This window comes from Limanda limanda, chromosome 11, assembly GCF_963576545.1.
Source record: "Limanda limanda chromosome 11, fLimLim1.1, whole genome shotgun sequence".
NCBI lineage: Eukaryota > Metazoa > Chordata > Actinopteri > Pleuronectiformes > Pleuronectidae > Limanda > Limanda limanda.
Window position 1 is genome coordinate 4,050,638 of NC_083646.1, and position 21,353 is coordinate 4,071,990.

The 21,353-nt window shown below is 45.3% G+C and overlaps 1 protein-coding gene across 1 annotated transcript; it reads left to right on the forward strand.

The window, feature by feature from the left end:
* Positions 1-327: 327 nt before the first annotated feature.
* prdm1a (PR domain containing 1a, with ZNF domain) lies at positions 328-13,026 on the forward strand. The gene is made up of 7 exons (XM_061081684.1): positions 328-354; positions 2,987-3,337; positions 5,560-5,679; positions 6,600-6,852; positions 10,189-11,282; positions 11,501-11,629; positions 12,166-13,026. The coding sequence occupies exons 1-7, from the start codon at positions 328-330 to the stop codon at positions 12,769-12,771; spliced, it is 2,580 nt and encodes an 859-aa protein (XP_060937667.1). The 3' UTR covers positions 12,772-13,026.
* Positions 13,027-21,353: the final 8,327 nt, after the last annotated feature.

Genomic DNA, 21,353 nt, shown 5'->3' on the forward strand with positions numbered 1-21,353 from the left:
TAGCACTGAAATGTGTGTGTGTGTGTGTGTGTGTGTGTGCGTGCGTGTGTGTGTGGGTGTGTGAGAGAGAGAGAGAGAGAGAGAGAGAGAGAGAGAGGGGAGTGGAAGTGGGCAGGGCCAGGGGTGGAGCCAGGGGCGTGGCCAACTTGAATTCATTTGAACACAGCACACACACAGTGTCCTTCACACACACACACACAGTCCCACAGACACAATCTCAGTGTGGAGTATCAGAGCTCGGAGCAGGACACAACACAGGGGGAGAACTGCACCTGTCCTGCACACAGACACACAACTCGCACACAGAGGATCTGACCCATCGTCCTTATGTGTGGATGGGACCAAAGTTACACGGTGAGTCCGACTTCTCAAGATTTAAACTAGAGGAAAACACTAAAGACTTAATATTTCTAAAGGACGTTTTTTTATTTGTTGTTTTTTAAGCTCATTTCATTAATTTTTTTATTTGACAATTTTGTTAAAATTTGTCAAACAGAAAAAAAGAAGAAAAGAATTGTTTAAAACAGTTTGGATCCAAATTTATTAACTTTATTTTTAATTGTTGCTTGAATCCGAAGATGTTTTTATCGGAACTCTGAGTTGAATCGTATATTTTTGACGATGTCGATGATGTTGAGATATTTTTGTGTTTCGCTCTAGTTTGGTTTGTTTTAAATTGGAGGAAAATATCTCACAGTTTTGAGAGTTTGAATTGTGTTTTTCTCAGTTTGGGACTCGGAGGAGTTTTACATTTGGACTCTGATGTGAACATTAGTTGTTTTTTTGTCAGGAAACGTTTCCGGAGTTCTTCTCCTCGTGGATTTTAAAATGCAGAAAGAGGTCGAGGGTGATTTCTGATTAATTTCTCTGGAACAGACTTTCATCTTGACTTATGAAATTGCTCCTCATTTTGAAATTCCTCTGAATTTTGAGCAGCCTCAGCTTTTATATTTTCACTTGTTCCAAGCGAGAAGGCGAATTGTGTCTTGGTTCTTGGTTTCACTATTAGTTTTCAAAGTTGCAGCTGTTATGCAAAGAAGTTCTTCTCCGAGGTGAAATATTGAGACATGTTCCCAGATCTGATCCGTTTTTAATGTGGGTTTGAGTTCAAATTGGAGAAAATGGAATTTGTTGATCCGCTCGTTGTGTTTTCTGATGACGAGAAATTCACTTTCCTTGCTTTTCACAGATTTACATTTAAAATAAAGTGTTCAGAGTTTTACAGGATTTGAATTGAATTTTAATGAGTTGTTTTGACTCTTTTCTGATGAGTTTTAAAGGATTTTAAGCAAAGAAAAAAAATATATAATTCAGGTTTTGGGCAGAATTATAATTAAGTAATAGTTTGAGTCTGTTTTGTGTTTTGCAGAAGCTCAAAAGAAACAACACTTGAATTAATTTAAAGAGATAAAGAAGTTCCCGTCTCATTAAAATCAGTTTTCTGTTTCCTGAGAAGCATTTTTACTGTGATAAAAAAGTTAAACGTCTTCTGATCAGTGATCACAATCGACTCGAGTGTCATTTCTCTGTCGACAACTGTGACTGGAGCCGATTGGAAGTGAAATCGTTTTCTTTCTTGCGGCTGCAGAAGAATTCTCAGAGTCGAGTGTGGTCACTGAAGATCTGCTGCTTTCCACTCGCCTGCGTGGGACGAGCAGCATGTTGGTCCCTGTGTGGATATCTGTGTGTGTGTCTGTGTGTGTGTGTGTGTGTGTCTGTGTGTGAGTCTGTGTGTGTGTGTGGGATTGTCTTGGGTGGGATCACGTTTGAAGTTTTGTTTGCGTTGCTGTGGCCCCCAAATGGAAAAGTTTTGGCGCTCCCTTCCTCATCACCCCCCCCTCCTCCCAACCACCGCCATCCATTACCAACACACACACACACACACACACACACACACACACACACACACACACACACACACACACACACGCTGGGAGTCGGGATGATTTGCCGGTTCCGCTGCAGTGCCACTCTGCTTCCAATTTTAGCTTCATTCAGACACAGACAGCGTTTCCTTCCTCTGTCTTGAACCCCAGGGAGAGAGAGGGGGTGGGGGGGGGGGGGGGGGGGGGGGCAGAGGGAGGATACTGAGGCAACGGCAGGGATCCATAATCCCAATAAATAAATCCACCACGCTGTCCGGCTAACTCGCCTTAAGTTCTACATTTAGTGTATTTACATGCACAATAAAAATCAAATACACAAAAGGAAAAGTTCCTCTGCTTCAGGGAAAGGAAATGATAAAGTTATGATCGTCAGAATAAGAGAGAGACACGTGTTGAGTTCCTCTATCAGTTCCTCTCTCGGCCCGAGACACTTTAAATCTCTCCTCGCGGTTTTTAAAGGAGAGAAGAGAGAGAACGATAAACGAGAAGAAAGTCGGATTCGTTTTTCTCACGACGTGTGAGAAGGGAAAGAAAAACAGGAAGAAAGAGTTCAAATTAAAATCAGACAAATTAATGACGTTAAGAGGAAAGAACTTTTTTTTTTTAAAGTTGTTTTCTGAAATTGTAAATTGTCGAAGAGGCAGTTTCCTGTGTGTGTGGGTGTGTGTGTTTGTGTTGTGTGTGTGTGTGTGTGTGTGTGTGACAGCAGTGTTAGTCAGACCCCCCCTCTCTAATGAGTCACCACGCAATTATCACAGTTCCTCCTCTCCTCTCTTTCTCCCCATTCATCCCTCCATCTGCGTCTTTATCTCTTTTGGTCTTAATCCTTTCTTTCTTTCTTTCCTCTTTTATATTTCTTATCTTCTTCCTCCCACATCTCCTCTTTTTAGTGAAACGTTTGTTATCTTTTTTTCCACGTCCGCCTCTCGGCCTCCGCTTTCATCTCTCGTCCTTATTCTACTTTTTCTCTTTTCCTCTCATCCTTCCATCATCCTTCCTTTCTTATTTGCTTCTCCTGTTCTTTCCTTCTTGTTTGAAGTGTTTGGAAATAATAAACTAAACCTCTCTCTCTCTTTCCATCCTGTGTGTCTCTCGACCAGGCGACCTCTCATAGCTCGGCCATGTTGACCAGTGAGGGGGCGCACAGCATGGAGCAGGACGACTCGCAGCGCGGACCCAAGATGGCGTCCGCCGCCACCACAGCCTCCGGCGCCGGCTCCAGCTCCGACGGAGCCGAGACCATGACAGACACAGACGTTGACATGGAGATGGAGGAGGCAGACATGACTCGGTGGACGGAGACAGAGTTTGACGAGAAGTGCACGTACATCGTAAAAGACACGGCGTGGGAGGCGGGGCCAGACAGTGACGCCATGATGACCACGACAACCAGAGCCGAGGCTTCTCTGCCCCGGAACCTGGCCTTCAAGCACCCAGCCGACGGCAAGGAGGTCAGAGTCAGCACACACACACACACACACACACACACACACACACACACACACACACACACACACACACACACACACACACACACGCACAGTGTTGCACATACAAACTTTCTCTCCAGTCACACACGGGCAAAGAAAACCATCTGTACACACACACACACACGTGAGTCAGAGGCAGGTCATGTAATGAAAAGGGTCCGTGTCTCATCGTAAAGCTTCACACACAGAACGAAAGCTGTGTGTATCAGAGTGTGTGTGTGTGTGTGTCTGTGTGTGTGTGTGTGTGTGTGTGTGTGAAACGCCTGAAGCAGAATTCACACACACTCTGTAACACCCTGTAACTGAAATGTTTCCTGCGTGTCTTCATCGGTTCGTATCCATTCATTAAAAGTCATTCATCATCTGAAACCGTGACGATAGGTGTGTGTGTCATATTCCATAGAACTGCCTGCAATACCCGCCCCACCTGGCAGGGGGCGCAGTTCGGCGTCTCAGCAAACAGTTTAAGTTTCATCATGTTTGAACTGCTGAACGACGAGTTACACATTTCACTTTGTGTTAACCGTGTGAACTTTAAACCTTTAGATGCTTCACATGCGAAATATAAAATTGATTTGACTTTTAAATTTTTTGTCTTAAATAAATAAAGTTAATTATTGAAGCTAAAAACTGCATCAAACTTTTAGTTTTATAATTTGGTTAATTTTTGTGGAGAAACAGACAAATGACATTTTCCTAAATGTAACTTTCTTAGTTAACCTTCGAACCCGAAGCTCAGATTCTTTCTAACGTTTTGTTACCGATCAAACTGGGGATGAAAAAGTCAAAATGTCAAAGGTCAGATAAGAGATCCGGAACAAGACTGAAGAAGGTGCTTATTGTCTAAAAGTTGAGAAATGTTTGTTTAAAAAGCTCAATGAGTTGGATTCGAGTTCACGTTGCATCATGAGATTTATCAGTTTTATTAATGCGATAAAAAGTCAGTAATAAGAGCAAAGACGACTTTAAAGCGATCCTCTAGTTTCCAGCAGAGTCGGTAAATCTCCGGCTGCTCGGCCGGATCTGTGCTTCGGGGGCAGCTTGACCCGGAAAGTGCTCGACCTCCAACGTGTCGCAACTTCACCAAATTTTTGGACAGTTTCTTTGCAAACGCAGCGTGATCGCATTGATTTTCCAATCAGGGTCTTATCTGTGGGAAACTGAGGAGAGAAGAAGCTGGAGAGAGAGGAAGAGAGATAGAAGACGAGTGGGTCTTGTTTACACGCTGATGAGATATCAGCTAACGTTTATCTGCACGGAGAGAGAGAGAGAGAGAGAGAGAGAGAGAGAGAGAGAGAGAGAGAGAGAGAGCGAGAGAGAGAGAGAGAGGAAGAAGGGAAAGGCTGAGGAACAGAGACGTGTCGCTCTGATCAAAGAAAAGAGAGTTTGAGTTGAAAAGGAAGAAAAGACAAGAAGAGCCTGTTAATACGTCAAAAAGAACACACACACACACACACACACACACACACACACACACAGTCATGTCAATGGCAGGAATTAGGGAAAGGGGGATTTCCCACGTCACCAGGGAACGGGGGGGGTTTGGGAAAGACATTTGTTTGTGTGGGTGTGTGCATGAAGGAAATGTGCGTTTCTCTGCCGTCCACAACTGGAGTCTGACATCCAGCCGCCACATAATCCCTCACTCCTCTCCTCCTCCTTCTCCTCCTCCTCCTCCTCCTCTTCTCCTCCTCCTCCTCCTCCCGCTCTTTATCTCCTTTGATGGAATCAGACGAGAAACAAAAAGACGAAACAAAAGCTTTTTTCCTCCTGAGTATCAGGATGTTTCCTCAGTGAAGTGTGTGTAGTGGCGGCGGTCGTGGTTTGATGTGGCGACGAGAGAGAGACACACAACACACACACACACACACACACCCACACACACACACACACACACACACACACACACTCACACACTCCTTTAACGAACTGAAGCATGAAGTCGCGTCATTAATCATCGTCAGTGTTTGAGTCTTTGAGTCGGAATTTGTTCATATTTGTACAATAAGATTTAATTAGATGTAATGATACGTGATGGATCTGCACGTGAACAAGTTTCCCGTTGAGACGCTGAAAGTAAAGAAAGTTGTAAAGATCTTCTCACACGAAACACCACAAACAATCCGCTTCAGAGACCAGTTTGTGTGACCTTCCTGTGTGTGTGTTTGTGTGTCTCTGTGCAGGTGGTCGGCGTGTGCAGCAGGGAGTACATCCCCAAAGGAACTCGCTTCGGCCCCCTGGTGGGAGAGATCTACACAGCGGACAGCGTTCCCCGAGACGCCAACCGGAAGTACTTCTGGAGAGTGAGTACACACACGGAAAAAACACACACTCATACAGACACACACACACTTCCTCGGACGCTGCAGGGACCCCTTCCTGTGACGTCAGTGGAACAGGAAACGAGGATGTGATGTCATCGTCACACAAATAACACGGTGGTTCCTGTCAGTCGACACACACTCTGCAGAACACACACTGTCACTACCGGTAACTGACAGTGAGAGTGCACGAGCGCACAACCACAGACGTGACCACCGCCTGCACTGTGGGGGTGTGTGCGTGTGTGTGTGTGTGTGTGTGTGTGTGTGTGTGTGTGTGTGAGAGAAGCAGAGAAAGAGTTCCTCCGTCGATCTTACTCTCAATATAAAAGAGTTCCTCCTCCTCCTCCTCTTCGTCACTCTGTGTTCGTCTGAGGGAGATGAAGGTGAAGAGAGGAAGAGGGTAATTTATATTCTAACAGTGACTTAACCTGTCAGTCACTTAATTTATTGTTATTTTTTAATTATGTGAGTTACTTATTTACATCCTGACTCATTTCATTAACAATTTAAAATTTAATTTTAAGTTCGGTTGATTCTTTGCTTATTTGCACTTTATTGTTATTTTTGGTTTATTCAGACATTTACTTTAGAAACTTTTTATTTTATTTTAAAGAGTTGTTATTGTAAAATTTAGATTTCAGTCTATTTTTTTTAGCAAAGTTATTAAAATGAGGGAAAACGAATTTAACTGAATAAATTAAGTTCTATTATTTTGAATGAATTAAGACATTTATTTAGTAAAGATTTATAAATCCTTTCAGAAATACCGAATTAATTAGTTAAATAATATTCCGAGCAAAATTAAAAACAATGCTTTTGCAACATTAAATTTGGACATTTAATCACATTCTATTTTATTTATGAATGAATATTGAATTAACACTTCCTCTCCTCCTCAGATCTACGCAGAGCGGGAGTTCCATCACTTCGTGGACGGCCTGGACGAGACGCGCTCTAATTGGATGCGCTACGTGAACCCCGCCCACTCGGCAGCGGAGCAGAATCTGGCGGCGTGTCAGAACGGCATGGAGATCTACTTCTACACGGTGAAGCCCATCCTCGCCGGCGCCGAGCTGCTGGTCTGGTACTGCCACGACTTCGCCCGGCGCCTCAACTACCCGCCGTCCGGAGAGATGATGATGCAGAAACTCAGTAAGTTTGTTTAATGATGAAATCACACCGGTCAGCAGACTTTTATTGTGAAAGAGCCGGTTTCTTTATTGGACGTGTGAAGCTGCTGAGATAAAAAAAACTTCAAATCAATATGTGTGTGTGTGTGTGTGTGTGTGTGTGTGTGTGTGTGTGTGTGTGTGTGTGTGTGTGTGTGTGTGTGTGTGTGTCTTGAGTGTGTCCTGTCGCCACTGTTAATGCGTAACGGTGTGTGTGAGTGTAGCCGCGTCTCCTTCCTCTCTGAACGTTAGCCTGTCATTATCTCACACACACACACACACACACACACACACACATACGAAGGTACACAACCGACAAGCTTTCATCTCTGTCAGTGCCATCGTTGTACTTTTCTGTGTGTGTCTGTGTGTGTCTGTGTGTGTGTGTGTGACAGTGTAATTACACAGACAGGGGGATATGGCCCCTAATGCCACAGTCTTACACACTTAAAGACCCGCTTTTAACATGAAAGCTCACACACACAGACACACACACACACACACACACAACATCTTGCCCAACCTCAATAAAAGAACCAGACAGTGTGTGTCTGCATGAGAGTGTGTGTGTGTGTGTTTGTCTTCGTTGACCTTTCTATGAGAAAAATGTGTGAAAGTTGTCGTCACATTTCCTCGTCGTCACAAAGAACTTTTTAAAAACACAAGAATCTTTAAACAGAACTGAATCATTTTATTTGACTCTTCTTTAGTCACAAGTGAGTTAAAGTCACAAATGTGGACATTCGACACTGAAATCCACTGTCACACACACACACACACACACACAAACACACACACACACACACACACACATAAGGCAGCCCGACTAAGTGCACTCATCCACTTTAGCCGAGTGATCAAAGAGCGAGCGAGCTTAGAGGGAAACTAGAGAGAGAAAGAGAGGGGGGGGTTCCAGGTGTGATGCAGAATACTGAATACTGATTTTTACCTGCTCTCACAGCTCTGCCTTTTAATGCTAAAGACTTTTACTCTTTTAATTTAGTTTCCCTCCCAAAATGAGAACAACTTTAAACTTGTGTAACTTGAAACACACGTAAGTTTGAAGCTCTGCAGAATAAAAACTGAAATCCTCTGAATCCACTGAGTAAAACCAAGAAACCCACAGACTCTATGTCTAAGAAACGTTGAAGTGAAACTCCGAGGGCGAAAGGTGAAGCTGCTCTGATCCGTCCTGTGCTGCACGGGGAAAAGAAAACGCTTTTAAAATGGAGTTAAAACCTTTTTAAACTCAAATTATTATAAAATACAAAACAGCTATAAATGATTCTGAGATCATATCAGTGAAACTGTGGAGAAGAAATATCTGTGTGGAGTTTTTAACACATGAGATTATTTCAGCTGCCACAGCTGCTTCAAATTAATTTAATTCACATCTAACTGGTTCAAAGTGTGTGTGTGTGTGTGTGTGTGTGTGTGTGTGTGTGTGTGTGTGTGTGTATGTGTGTGCGTGTGTACACTTGTGTCTCACTTTCTCTACTCTCCTCCTCTCTTGCTTTTTTTGTCGTTTAGCATTCTTTAAGTGTTCGCACTCGAAAGCACCTGTCGGCCATGTGTGTGTGTGTGTGTGTGTGTGTGTGTGTGTGTGTGTGTGTGTGTGTGTGTGTGTGTGTGTGTGTGTGTGTGTCGCTCTGCTCTGCCGACAAAAACACTCTCCCTTGTCGCACACACACAGACACACACACACACACATGCTGGCAGTCATAAGCTGGACATTCCAACACATTCACACCCACTCTTTTCATCTCATGCACATGAAAGCTTGCACACACTGTGTTCGCGCACGTGTGTGTGTGTGTGTGTGTGTGTGTGTGTGTGTGTGTGTGTGTGTGTTCTCCCTGATATATTTGCCACTTGAAAAGAGAGAAGGTGGAGGAGGTGGAGGTAGAGAGCCCCCCCCCCCACTCACCCCCTCTGTTGACTACTTGAACTTCCTGGCAGAAGGGCCGTGTTGACAGATTGATATCTGCAAGATGGCCGCCCTGTTTGTTTTCTGAAAGGAGGAGGAGGAGGAGGAGGAGGAGGAGGAGGAGGAGGAGGAGGAGGAGGAGGAAGGCGAACTGATAACCTCAACGTTTACACTGCTGCCACAGCACTGACGCAAGGGTCACCGACTGTGTGTGTTTGTGTTTGTGTGTGTGTGTGTGAGGGGGGCGGAGTCGAGCAAATTTCACCAGTGCTACTACTCAGGATTAACTCTTGACACCCTTCATCTTCTCACACACACACACAGACACACACACACACACACACACACACACACACACACACACACACACACACACACACACACACACACTCACACACACACACACACACACACACACACACACACACACACACACACTCCCCTCTGGGCGACATCACGGTAAAAAGTTGACTGGGCCGTAAACGAGCTTATAGATAATAGACGGCGGCTTTTTAAGAGTTCGACTGCAGCCGCTCGCTGACGTCCCGGGGCTTTTAGAGAGAGTGTGTGTCTGTGTGTGTGTCTGTGTGTGTGTCTGTGTGTGTGTCTGTGTGTGTCTGTGTGTGTGAGAGCGCCTCCTAATCCACTCTTTCATCATACGGAGGAGACAGTAGGTGCGAGTGACTTAGGAGGAAACTCTCCGATTTAACCTTTTGACCCGGAAACAATAGTGAGTGGCTGAGAGAATCAGGAGAGGAGGAGCTTGATCAAAAGTGTGTGTGTAAGTGTGTGTAAGTGTGTGTAAGTGTGTGTTTTTAGAGAGTCAACAATCCGACAGGAGGCTTTGTCTGCAGGCGCCTGTGTGTGTGTGTGTGTGTGTGTGTGTGTGTGTGTGTGTGTGTGTGTGTGTGTGTGTGTGTGTGTGTGTGTGTTCTTCACAGGATCTTCAGCAGGAAACCTTCCATCAGTCCTGTCTCTCTGCCACCATTTTGATTTTATCTTGATTTTATAGACACACACACACCCACAGCGCCTGAAGGCAGCTGTCACGCCTCACTTCCTGTGTCTTGCCGCCGCCCCCCCCCCCCTCTCTCTCCTCGCGCTCGTTCGTCACACCTGTCTCCTTAATTGGCCGCCCTGGAGTTGCTTTGCCCCGAACCCAGTGACACACAAACACACACACACACAGATGTGCTGATGACAACTTTGTCAGTTTATCCATCGGTTTTAAAGAGATTTGAGTATTTTTATTGTTCAGAAGAAGTCATGATTCCACTTCTTTATTCTATTAATGAGAAGAAGATATTCTCTGAACCCTGAGGGGAAGCAGGAGACTCTCTCTTGACCTGTTGACCTCCCACTGACCTCCTCTCTCTCCCTGTGTCTCCTCAGAGCAATCCCTCCTGGAGGTCAAGCAGCAGCAGGTGAGCAGTGACCAGCACGTGGGCGGAGCCTCCAGTCCGTCCCCCGTGGCCGTGACGCCCGCCCCCCCCAAGAGGGAGCACAGCGTCCTGTCCATCCTGCGCGGCACCAACAGCTCCTCGGCGTCCTCGTCCGCCCGGAGGGAGCCCACCCGGCCGCTGCCCACCCGCCCGGGCTGCGCCGACAGCCCCGAGCGCCCCCTGTACCCCCGCGCCCTCTACCCGGCCTTCAGGGGCCACACCCACATCGCTGAGGACTTCCTGAGCCACAAGCCCGGCCAGCTGGGGTACCCTGCAACCCGTTCCCCTGGCAACCACTCCTCGGCGACGCCCAGCCCGTCGGCGAGGAGCAGCCCGGACAGCACCCCCCAGGGGAGTCCCTCGGGGGCGGTGCCTTCCCCGGCGTCTTTCTACCACGGTGGTCCGGGCGCCTACCCTGGGTACTCCCCCCCTTCAGCACCGCTCTCCTCACCCTTCTACCCTCCAGGAACCCCCTACCCACGGTACCTCCTGCCCCACCACTACCCCCTGCCTGGCGGGGGGGTCCCCACAGTGGGAGGGCTCCTCCCCCGGATGTACTCGCTCTACAGCAGCCTCCTGCCCGCCCACGTGCCGCTCCTGCCCTCCGACGCCACCGGGAGGCGCTTCCTGATGCACGAGCCCCTCCACGCCTCCTCCATGTCTGCTCACAGAGACTTCCTCCTGCCCGGGCCCACAAGCGCCTTCTCCTCCGCCACCTCTCTGAAGGACAAAGCAGGGCCCCCCCACCCTTACCCCGGGCACGCTCACCTCCACGAGCAGGGCCGCGCCCCCTCCAGAGGCTCGCCCACGGCGGGCACGGCCCCCCCCAGCGAGCGGATGCCCACCAAGCCGACCTCGGCCCTGCTGGGCAGCGCCAGCGAGCTCTGCCACGACGAGGAGGCCGTCAACCTGAGCAAGATGAAGCGCGGCGTGGGCTCGGCCGGCTACAAGGCGCTGCCGTACCCGCTGAAGAAGCAGAACGGAAAAATCAAGTACGAGTGCAACGTGTGCAGCAAGACGTTCGGACAGCTGTCGAACCTGAAGGTGAGGCTCCACCCACCGCGTTCTGCGTGCTTTGTTCCTGTGAACACTGACGAGTGACTCACGGGCTGCAGAGCCGGTTCGAAGCACTTAGCAGAGCTGCACAGGAAGCTAATTACACCAACTGACAGATAGACAAGTTCAGGATGTTCTTAAAACTTGGCTGGTTCGTGTTATTGTTGCATCACCTGACCTTCTTCCTCCTCTTTTCCATCGTCCAGGTTCATCTTCGTGTCCACAGCGGCGAGCGACCCTTCAAGTGTCAGACGTGTAACAAAGGCTTCACGCAGCTGGCTCACCTGCAGAAGCACTTCCTGGTTCACACCGGGGAGAAGCCGCACGAGTGCCAGGTGAGGAACCAAGCCGGAGAAGATGTGCTTTCATTGTGTTGATTTCCTTAAAAACCAGTTGTGGCAGTCAGGGTTCCTAAGGTCATAAAAACCTGGAATAGTCATGGAATTGTAAAATGTATATTTCCAGGCCTGGAAAAGTCCTGGAAAACAATCCCAAAAGTTTTGGAAAAGTCATGGAAATTTGTTATATACATATTTTCATGTCGTTCATTTACGCTGAGTTTTAAATAATTCATATGCTTTTAAAGAAATACGCTCAAAATATAAGCAGGCATCCGCTCTCAAACTAACTGAGTTAGTATGACAGCATATGTGTAAGGTTTACTCTATGCCTTAGAATTCTCATTGCTAGTTTAAATACTACATTTTGTTCTCAACGTTCTCATGTACGTTGATTTTACAAAATGTTTGGACATGAAAATTTGGTTTAAAGTGGTTGAAAAGTCATGGAAAAGTCATGGAAATCCATTGGTCAAAATGTGTCTGAACCCTGGGCAGGAAGTTGTTGCTGATCATTTATTCTCCTCCTCCAGGTTTGTCACAAGCGCTTCAGCAGCACCAGCAACCTGAAGACTCACCTGCGGCTGCACTCGGGCGAGAAGCCGTACCACTGCAAGCTCTGCCCGGCCAAGTTCACCCAGTTCGTGCACCTCAAGCTCCACAAGCGCCTGCACTCCCGCGACCGGCCACACAAGTGCCCGCACTGCCACCGCCACTACATCCACCTGTGCAGCCTGCGCCTGCACCTGAAGGGATACTGCCTGGCCGCCAGCTCCGGCGCCGGCAGCCCGGGCGTGTCCAGCCAGGCCGCCCTGGAGGAGGTGCACCGCGCCAACGAGGAGATCGAGCGCTTCGACATCAGCGAGCACGCCGAGCAGCTGGAGCTGCTGCAGGGCGGCGTGGAGGTGGAGGCGCTGCTGGAGAAGCAGGTCCTGGGGATGGCGTGGGCGGAGAGCGACCTCAAGTCCTCCCACTTTCACCCCCGCCACAAGGGCGACGCCGGCGAGCTGCTGTCAGCGGGTTACGGTTCCTACGAGTCCCCGAACGAGACGTCGGTCATCAAGATCCGGCGCAGCACCCCCGTCACGCCACTTCCTGCCCACGTCACCGTCAAGCAGGAGTCGGAGGATCACGCTTAAATGACCTTTGACACCAACGGACACGGAGCAGAGACTGCGTGGCTCAAAGTGGACGAGGTTGCCGAGAGCAACCGCTGTAAATAATGAAATCTCGACCTGGTTGTCGACAGGATGTGACATCATCACGACCACGCCGGGTTTTCGACCTATCAGGGACTCTCGTACTCAGGGCCGCGACAGACACTGTCCCAGGACTACTTCACAGTTTCAGCGTTTATTAAACTAAGAGACAATCAACTACCCAGGACTTCATGTAATTAATATAATGCTATTATCATTATTGTTGTCGTATCGTTTTGGTCTTTATTTTCAAATGTCTTTGTTTTTTGTTTTTTTTTGGATTAATTAGTTGTTGTATAACCTCCTTAATTTATTATAGCTACTTTCGTTGTCTTTGAAAAGCAATAAGTGGAATGAACGGTGACGGCCGGAGTCACTGTAAAGATGTTTCTGTTGGTTTCTCTCTGTCCGGCGTCCACTCTTCAGGGTTTTATCTATTTAAATTTAATAACCAGTATATCAGGTTTAAAAAGGGTTTGAAAAAAAAAAACCTGCCAAAGAACTTGGCACATGAATTTGTTAATTTAGCAACAAGAGCTTTAGTCCCGCCCCCCAGCTGCCCTCAGGTGTGACTGCGTCCGACGCCGACTTCATGATATGAAACAGGAAAAGGGCATTTTTTTTGTATATTTTTCACAACGGTTACCTCAGTGTGCATGTGACGATATGAGTGTGTGTTTGTGTGTGTACGTGTGTGTGTGTGTGTGTGTGTGTGTTTTAAGGGACAGCTGAAGGTGGGAGCTTTTTATTTATTTGCTTTCTTTGCTACTTGAAGAAGAAGAAGAAACCAAACTGAAGTGCAGCTCTTGGTGTGGTCCAAAGGAGCGGCGCCGCCCGCTCGACATGTAGCACATAACGGACTCGGGAGGGACACCCCCCCCCCCAAGTCCCTCCTCCTCCTCTACCTTTTTATTTTTTTAACAACACTGTCAAACGTCCTCAGATTTCAGGATCTCGCTCTTGACGCTAGTAACCAAAGTTGACTTTGATTTCAAATGCACAACAAAACCAAAACCAAAAAGCAAAAAAACTACACAAAAAAAAAAAAAAATGGAAAATGCAAAGAAGGGAAGAGGAGGAAGAGGAGGAGACGCTGAAGAAGGGAAGATGATCTGTGTGTATATGAAGTGTTTTCGTTCTTATTTTTGTTCTTTTGTTAATATTTCTTTTGAGAAACAAATGCCCCCCCCCCTCTCTCTCTTTGACCCCACCTGTCCGCCATCTTGTTAATGAACTGGCAAACACCAAAGCACCTCGGCCCTCTTTGATGCACTGGCCCCCCCCCCCACCCCTCCCTCCTCTTACTTTATTACTTCAGTGCCGATGTCTGCACCGTTTACACTGTGTTCCTGGTATTTATGGTATTAAGAATTAAAACTTAATACTTCTACATCAACCTGAGCAGCTCTCTCTCTCTTTCCTCCGTTCGACCAAAGCGTCTCTCTCTCTTTCCTTCTCTCCCTCTCTCTCTCTCTCTCTCGGACCAGAGCTTTAACTCCCTAGAGGACTGTCTCTCTGTTTACATTCTGGTTTACATAGTTATTTATGTGCAAAAATGTCAAAAAAGTGTAAATTATGATATAAATGTTCACTGCTCTAATCTAAACCCTGTGGCTCCGTGTGTTTTATTCACTTGACATCAAACAGTGTTTGGTTAATAGAGAGAAATGTGATGCGTCTATTTGAAAAGTAAAACTGTCTAAATATTCTTTTTTTTTACAGAGCAGACAAATCAATTTACATTTAAATTCTCTTTATTTTGAAGTTTTCTGTTTTGGAAAACTGGAGAATTTTGGAAAAACTTCGTTAAATCCGTTAAACTTTATTAAAACATAACATATGTGAGTAACGATTATTATTGTAGTTCGCGTACAGAGAAGATTCACAAAGGACGAGGCAATAAACACAAAGGAAACTGAATAAACCCAGATTTAATTCTGTAGCACATTAAAACAACAGGAGTTGATATTATACTAATAAAAAACACAATAAAAAAGTACGACGATAAAATAAAATGAGCTGGAAAGAAAAACAATAACAGGAAAAAAATAAGTTTAAATAAAATACAAAAATAGTAAAAGACAGAAAGTAAAGTAGAAAACTCTCTAGACAGAAAACAATAAAAAATAATACGCATTTTTAAATTGAATATAATTAATTCTCGAAATAATTTATTCAAGTCAGCAATGATTCAAACTGTTTCTGAGTTGTAATAATGAAAGTGAAATAATAATGTGTAATAAAAGAAGCATGAGACAAACTCAAGCTGAATTAAAACCAAGATTAAAAATGATTTATTTTAAAGTTGAGTTTAAATAATTTATAAATCAATATATCCTTAAAAATAATTAATAAAAAAAAGTAAACAAACAGGCCAGTGTATTAAAATCCCATGAATAAAATCCACTCTGGTGATAAACAGTTGAAACAATAAGAATGAAGTGAAGTGTTTTCTCTGTTTATCAGACTCGAGCTCAGAAGCTGTGAAGCAACTTTCTCCTTCCTGGTCCTCGTGGGTTCGTTTAGAGGAAACTTCACGTGGTTCAGACTCTGAACATCTTCAACTTCAACTCGAGCTGAATCACAGATCAGACGTTCATCACCTGATCTGAACGTTTCAAAAAGAACTGAGGCAAGAATGAGAAGAAACGAGGCCAGAACGAGAGAATTCAAACGCTTGACTTCCTTCTCATCCACAGAGTCGACCAATCACAGAGTGTGTGTGAGTGTGTGGTGGTTTCAGAAACATGAAGAACAAGTGGTCTGACTCTGGATTCACCGGCTCCTCTGAAGTCCAGTGACTCACTCCAGTTCCAGCCCAGCAGTGAACCCGGCTCCCGGAGGAAACTCATGAATCTTTCTGTTCGTGTCCTTGAGGCGGCGAGCTGCAACAGGAAGTGAGGACACAGCTCTCTGTGTTCCCACTTCCTGCTGCAGGAGCTGTGGTCTGTGTTTCATCCTGGAGACAACATGACTCATTCTAGAGCTTCAGCTCCGCGTTCAGCAGATTCACTCATCGGCAGCGACGACCAATCAGACGCTGCGGCTCAGAGATCATAAGCATTACATGTGGCCAACAGCTGAAGGCCAGAGTGGGACAGATTGAAGGTCAAAGGTCAAACTAATAAGGAGGGGTTATACCAGTTACTCTCTCATGACTCAAACCATGATTAAAATCTAATTCACAATATCTATATTATCATTAAAGTGATTTATATATTTATATATATACCACACTGATGAGGAGCTTCAGAGTTTTCTCTGTAGGAGACGAGTTCCTCTTCATCACAGACTTTGGGCTTTCTTAATATTCAATTTTTTATGTTCATAAAAAACCTTTAAAACACACAAGAGAAAACAAACACTGAACATCATAACTAAAGTGGATTTCCACATTTGAAAATCAACCAGCACAGCATCAATAGAGAAGAGACAACAAATATAACAACACAAACAAATGTAAAATCCATAAACAGCATCATTTTGTAAGAATTCCATGTAGATGTAATTAACGTTACATCACTGATTCTATTAAATTCTATAGATTAATGATATTTATATATATATACCACACTGATGAGGAGCTTCAGAGTTTTCTCTGTAGGAGACGAGTTCCTCTTCATCACAGACTTTGGGCTTTTTGACTTTTCCAAACTTTTATGTTCACAAACAATCTTTAAAACACACAAGAGGAAAGAAACACTGAAAAACATCATAATTAATGTAGATTTCCAAAGTTGAAAATCAACCAGCACAGCATCAATAGAGAAGAGACAACAAATATAACAACACAAACAAATGTAAAATCCATAAACAGCATCATTTTGTAAGAATTCCATGTAGATGTAATTAACGCTACATCACTGATTCTATTAAATTCTATAGATTAATGATAAGACGTGTTATTGTGCAGCAGCCGCTTGACAAACAGACGTCTCGCAGACAGGAAGTGACTCGACACATCTCCGCCTCCAGTTTATTAAAGATCCCACAGAAAGTGACGAGTCGCTGTATGAGCGCGAAGAATGGATCCGTTACCTCATCGCCTCCAGTGACTCAGCATCTTTCACTTTTGCGCAGCGCTCTTCTCCTTCCTGTTGTTCGATCTTCTGATTCTTCGTATTACTCTCAGGGAAACTTCTCCAGTCACACGTCGACACAGCGAGTTCCACTGGTTGTCGTGACGCCGGGGGTTCACAGCTCTTTTCTGACCGGGGGCAGTGGGAGGAGGGGGGATATCCCACAGAAACCAGAACCCTGTGTTCCACTCGCACCCCCCCGCCCGCGGCTGATAAGCTTTCAATCTCTGTCTCATCTCCCACAGTCCCTCGTTTCACTTCAGCACTTTCTTACTAAAGTCAGACGCCCACCGGTTACAGTTAAAGGAAGAAACGTTGATCTGAGAGTTGGTTTTTAACTCAAACATCCGAGAGGCCGTCGCCCTGTGCAACACGTACATTCACGTCCACTGTGGCACTCTGCAATAACCCTGGATCTTTATAATAACCACTGTACAGTTACTCGCGAATTTATATTATATTATATATAATATATATCACAATTATATTTAATTATGTTTATTTTATTTCATCCTCGCTGTATAACCTTAATACACGCACCGTTTAATAATTATCCCTACACTTTTTTTTCTTAGACTGTCGCACTGTTTGTGTTTTGTGATGTGTATTCTGTGTAAGCACACTGAGAGCCACTTTACCGAGTCAAATTCCCTGTTTGTGCAAACTTACTTGGCCAATAAACCTGATTCTGATTCTATCTATATGATCAGAATAAGAGATCAACTGAGATGAAATGACACCTAGAAAAGGAAATTCACCTTGAAAGAAGAAGGGATTTTGTAATTTAAAGATGCTTTTTGTGAGCACTTATTATTATTAACAGTTTACTTTATATTATATTATATTTAATTATGTTTATTTTATTTCATCCTCGCTGTATAACCTTAATACACACACCGTTTAATAATTATCCCTGCACTCTTTTTTTCTTAGACTGTCGCACTGTTTGTATTTTGTATTGTTTTTGTGACTGTTGGTATTGTACTGTTTTGTTTTGTGATGTGTATTCTGTGTAAGCACACTGAGAGTCACTTTACCGAGTCAAATTCCCTGTTTGTGCAAACTTACTTGGCCAATAGACTTGATTCTGATTCTATCTATTTGATCAGAATAAGAGATCAACTGAGATGAACTGAAATGACACCTAGAAAAGGAAATTCACCTTGATAGAAGAAGAGATTTTGTAATTTAAAGATGCTTTTTGTGAGCACTTATTATTATTAACAGTTTACTTTCCAATCAAGGTGAAATTTTGTGAGTAAAGCAACAAACTTTGAAACTTCAAACATCAAAAACATGGAAACCAGCTCAGCAGCCGGTCTCACACCTTCTCATGAGTCTCTGAGTCCTGTCTGCTCTGAGGATTCATCCTGCAAAGATTTTCAACTCTCAACTGATTTTAAAAACATGGCAGACGTGATTTAACCGATGTATAATCTTATAGTCATCAGTGATCAAATGTGACTTCAGAAGAAAAACATGGAGGAGGAACGATGTGTGTCTGTTTACAAGAAAAAACAAATAACGAAATAAAAATGTTGGATGAAGTCACAGCTGAAAAAGGCAAATAAGAGACGTATTGATTTTAGTCAGATCTGAAAAGTACACAACATCTGCTTGGTGACGCTCTCGATATCAAACAGATCTATTTCTGATCTGAGTGCGTTCACACCTGGACTCACAACGAGCTGTTGCATCTCAAGTCCACGACGTCATTCGTTCCAAAGGTTGAATCTCGATAATTTGCCCAGACTGACCTTTCCTCTAGCGCCCCCATCAGGCGGGAACCTTCATGTTTTTCCGTGCTGTGATTTTCGAGCTCCAGACTCCGAGGCTGCAGTGGAGAGTCGACAGTAAACACACACAGGGCTGCTGGCGTCGTTTCAGAGGAAACACGCATCATTTACACACACACACACTTATTGAGACATTTATAAACACGCACACACAAACACACACACACACGGAAATGCATTTAGTGCACAATCGCAAACAAAAAGCCGTACACAAGCTCGTGTTCGTCCAAACATACACAAAAATTAAACCCATGTAATACAAACATTAAACATCCGTGTTCTTTCATGTCTCTATTTACTGATTAATCATTTGTCTCCAGAGATCTTGTCGGTTTCCCCTGAAATGTTGTGATGACTTTCATAACGAAACCGTGAAGCAAACCAACCCTTCAACACCCACGCACAGACGCACACACTCGCACGCACACACACAGACAGACACACAGACACACACAGACACACACACTCTCCATCTCCTCCCGGCTGCGTTCCAGAGTGACGCCGACTGAGACGTTTTCCGGAAACCGAGCGGCGTCCACAGGGGCATCTTGTTTATCATCAACATCTTACAGAACATCATCGCTTCAGTGGGGGGGGGGTTAGAGGTCAGGACGGGTGACTCAATTACCCACCACCCCCCCCCCCTCGTCCTTAACTTCCCCGAAATTCACTTTTCCTTCTAAAAAGTTTACAACAGGAAGTCTGGGCTGTTTTTGGTGTTGGGCCGAGTTGATGAAGACTCTGATTGGCCGAGGGTGGACGCTGGTCATAGCAGTTTAAGCAGTGGGGGGGGGGGGGGGGGGGCATCAACATGTCATTAGCATATTGACGGCAGAAGCTCTGGGAAATATAAGAAACAAATGGGAGCGTGATGGAGACAGTTGGGAGCCAAATGTTTCCCCAGATTAAAACCAGATCAACCATAAATCCAGTTGCTGCTCCTCACCAGTAAGAGCTGCTCCTCACCAGTAAGAGCTGCTCCTCACCAGTAAGAGCTGCTCCTCCTCACCAGTAAGAGCTGCTCCTCACCAGTAAGAGCTGCTCGTCCTCACCAGTAAGAGCTGCTCCTCACCAGTAAGAGCTGCTCCTCACCAGTAAGAGCTGCTCGTCACCAGTAAGAGCTGCTGCTCCTCACCAGTAAGAGCTGCTCGTCACCAGTAAGAGCTGCTGGTCCTCACCAGTAAGAGCTGCTCCTCCTCACCAGTAAGAGCTGCTCCTCACCAGTAAGAGCTGCTCGTCCTCACCAGTAAGAGCTGCTCCTCACCAGTAAGAGCTGCTCCTCACCAGTAAGAGCTGCTCGTCACCAGTAAGAGCTGCTCGTCCTCACCAGTAAGAGCTGCTCCTCACCAGTAAGAGCTGCTCCTCACCAGTAAGAGCTGCTGCTCCTCACCAGTAAGAGCTGCTCGTCCTCACCAGTAAGAGCTGCTCCTCACCAGTAAGAGCTGCTCCTCACCAGTAAGAGCTGCTCGTCCTCACCAGTAAGAGCTGCTCCTCACCAGTAAGAGCTGCTCCTCACCAGTAAGAGCAGCTCCTCACCAGTAAGAGCTGCTCCTCACCAGTAAGAGCTGCTCCTCACCAGTAAGAGCTGCTCCTCACCAGTAAGAGCTGCTCGTCCTCACCAGTAAGAGCTGCTCGTCCTCACCAGTAAGAGCTGCTCCTCACCAGTAAGAGCTGCTCCTCACCAGTAAGAGCTGCTCGTCCTCACCAGTAAGAGCTGCTCCTCACCAGTAACAGCTGCTCCTCACCAGTAAGAGCTGCTGCTCCTCACCAGTAAGAGCTGCTGCTCCTCACCAGTAAGAGCTGCTCCTCATCAGTAAGAGCTGCTCCTCACCAGTAAGAGCTGCTCCTCACCAGTAAGAGCTGCTGCTCCTCACTAGTAAGAGCTGCTCCTCACCAGTAAGAGCTGCTGCTCCTCACTAGTAAGAGCTGCTCCTCACCAGTAAGAGCTGCTGCTCCTCACCAGTAAGAGCTGCTGGTCCTCTGTGTCTCCACTGGACAGAATACAGATGTTGGACTGGTTTGATTTCCTTTGTCTCTTTCCTCAGTCACAAAGTTTTCATCCACACGTCTTTAATTCACAAACTGATATTTCATGTCAGCGCTGGGACAGAAATATCTTTACTTTTCAAGACAGTTGCCAAAGAATGATTCTGAATTATGTTTAAGTCTCAACAACTCTCTGATGGTTTCATACAGATATTCATATCTTTCACTGGATGATCCTCGGACGACTCTGGGTCTTGTTTCTTAATTTAAATTATGACAAAATGAGTAAACAGGTCACAGCTTTGCATTAAGAGTCACTCAGTCACGGTCAGTGCAGTACTAGCAGTGTATTAGTAATCTATTACTAGTAATCCATGTGGTTTACAGATCATTAGGTTTTAGTTTTGTATAATTTGTATTAATGACACCAGGTGCCAATTTGTAAAGGAATCTGAATTGTTGTCCCGGGACAAACAAAGTAGTTTTGAATTGAATTCTTGGATCAGAACTGAGGACATGTGAGACAACATTGGAATAAACATTTAGGAAAATTGTGTTCATATTCTATGATCTTATTAGATGTTATGTTGAATTAGTACAGCTCATAAAATGTAAAGGTCCCAGTGTAACGTGTAGGAATCAAATCTTTATGATATTTAAG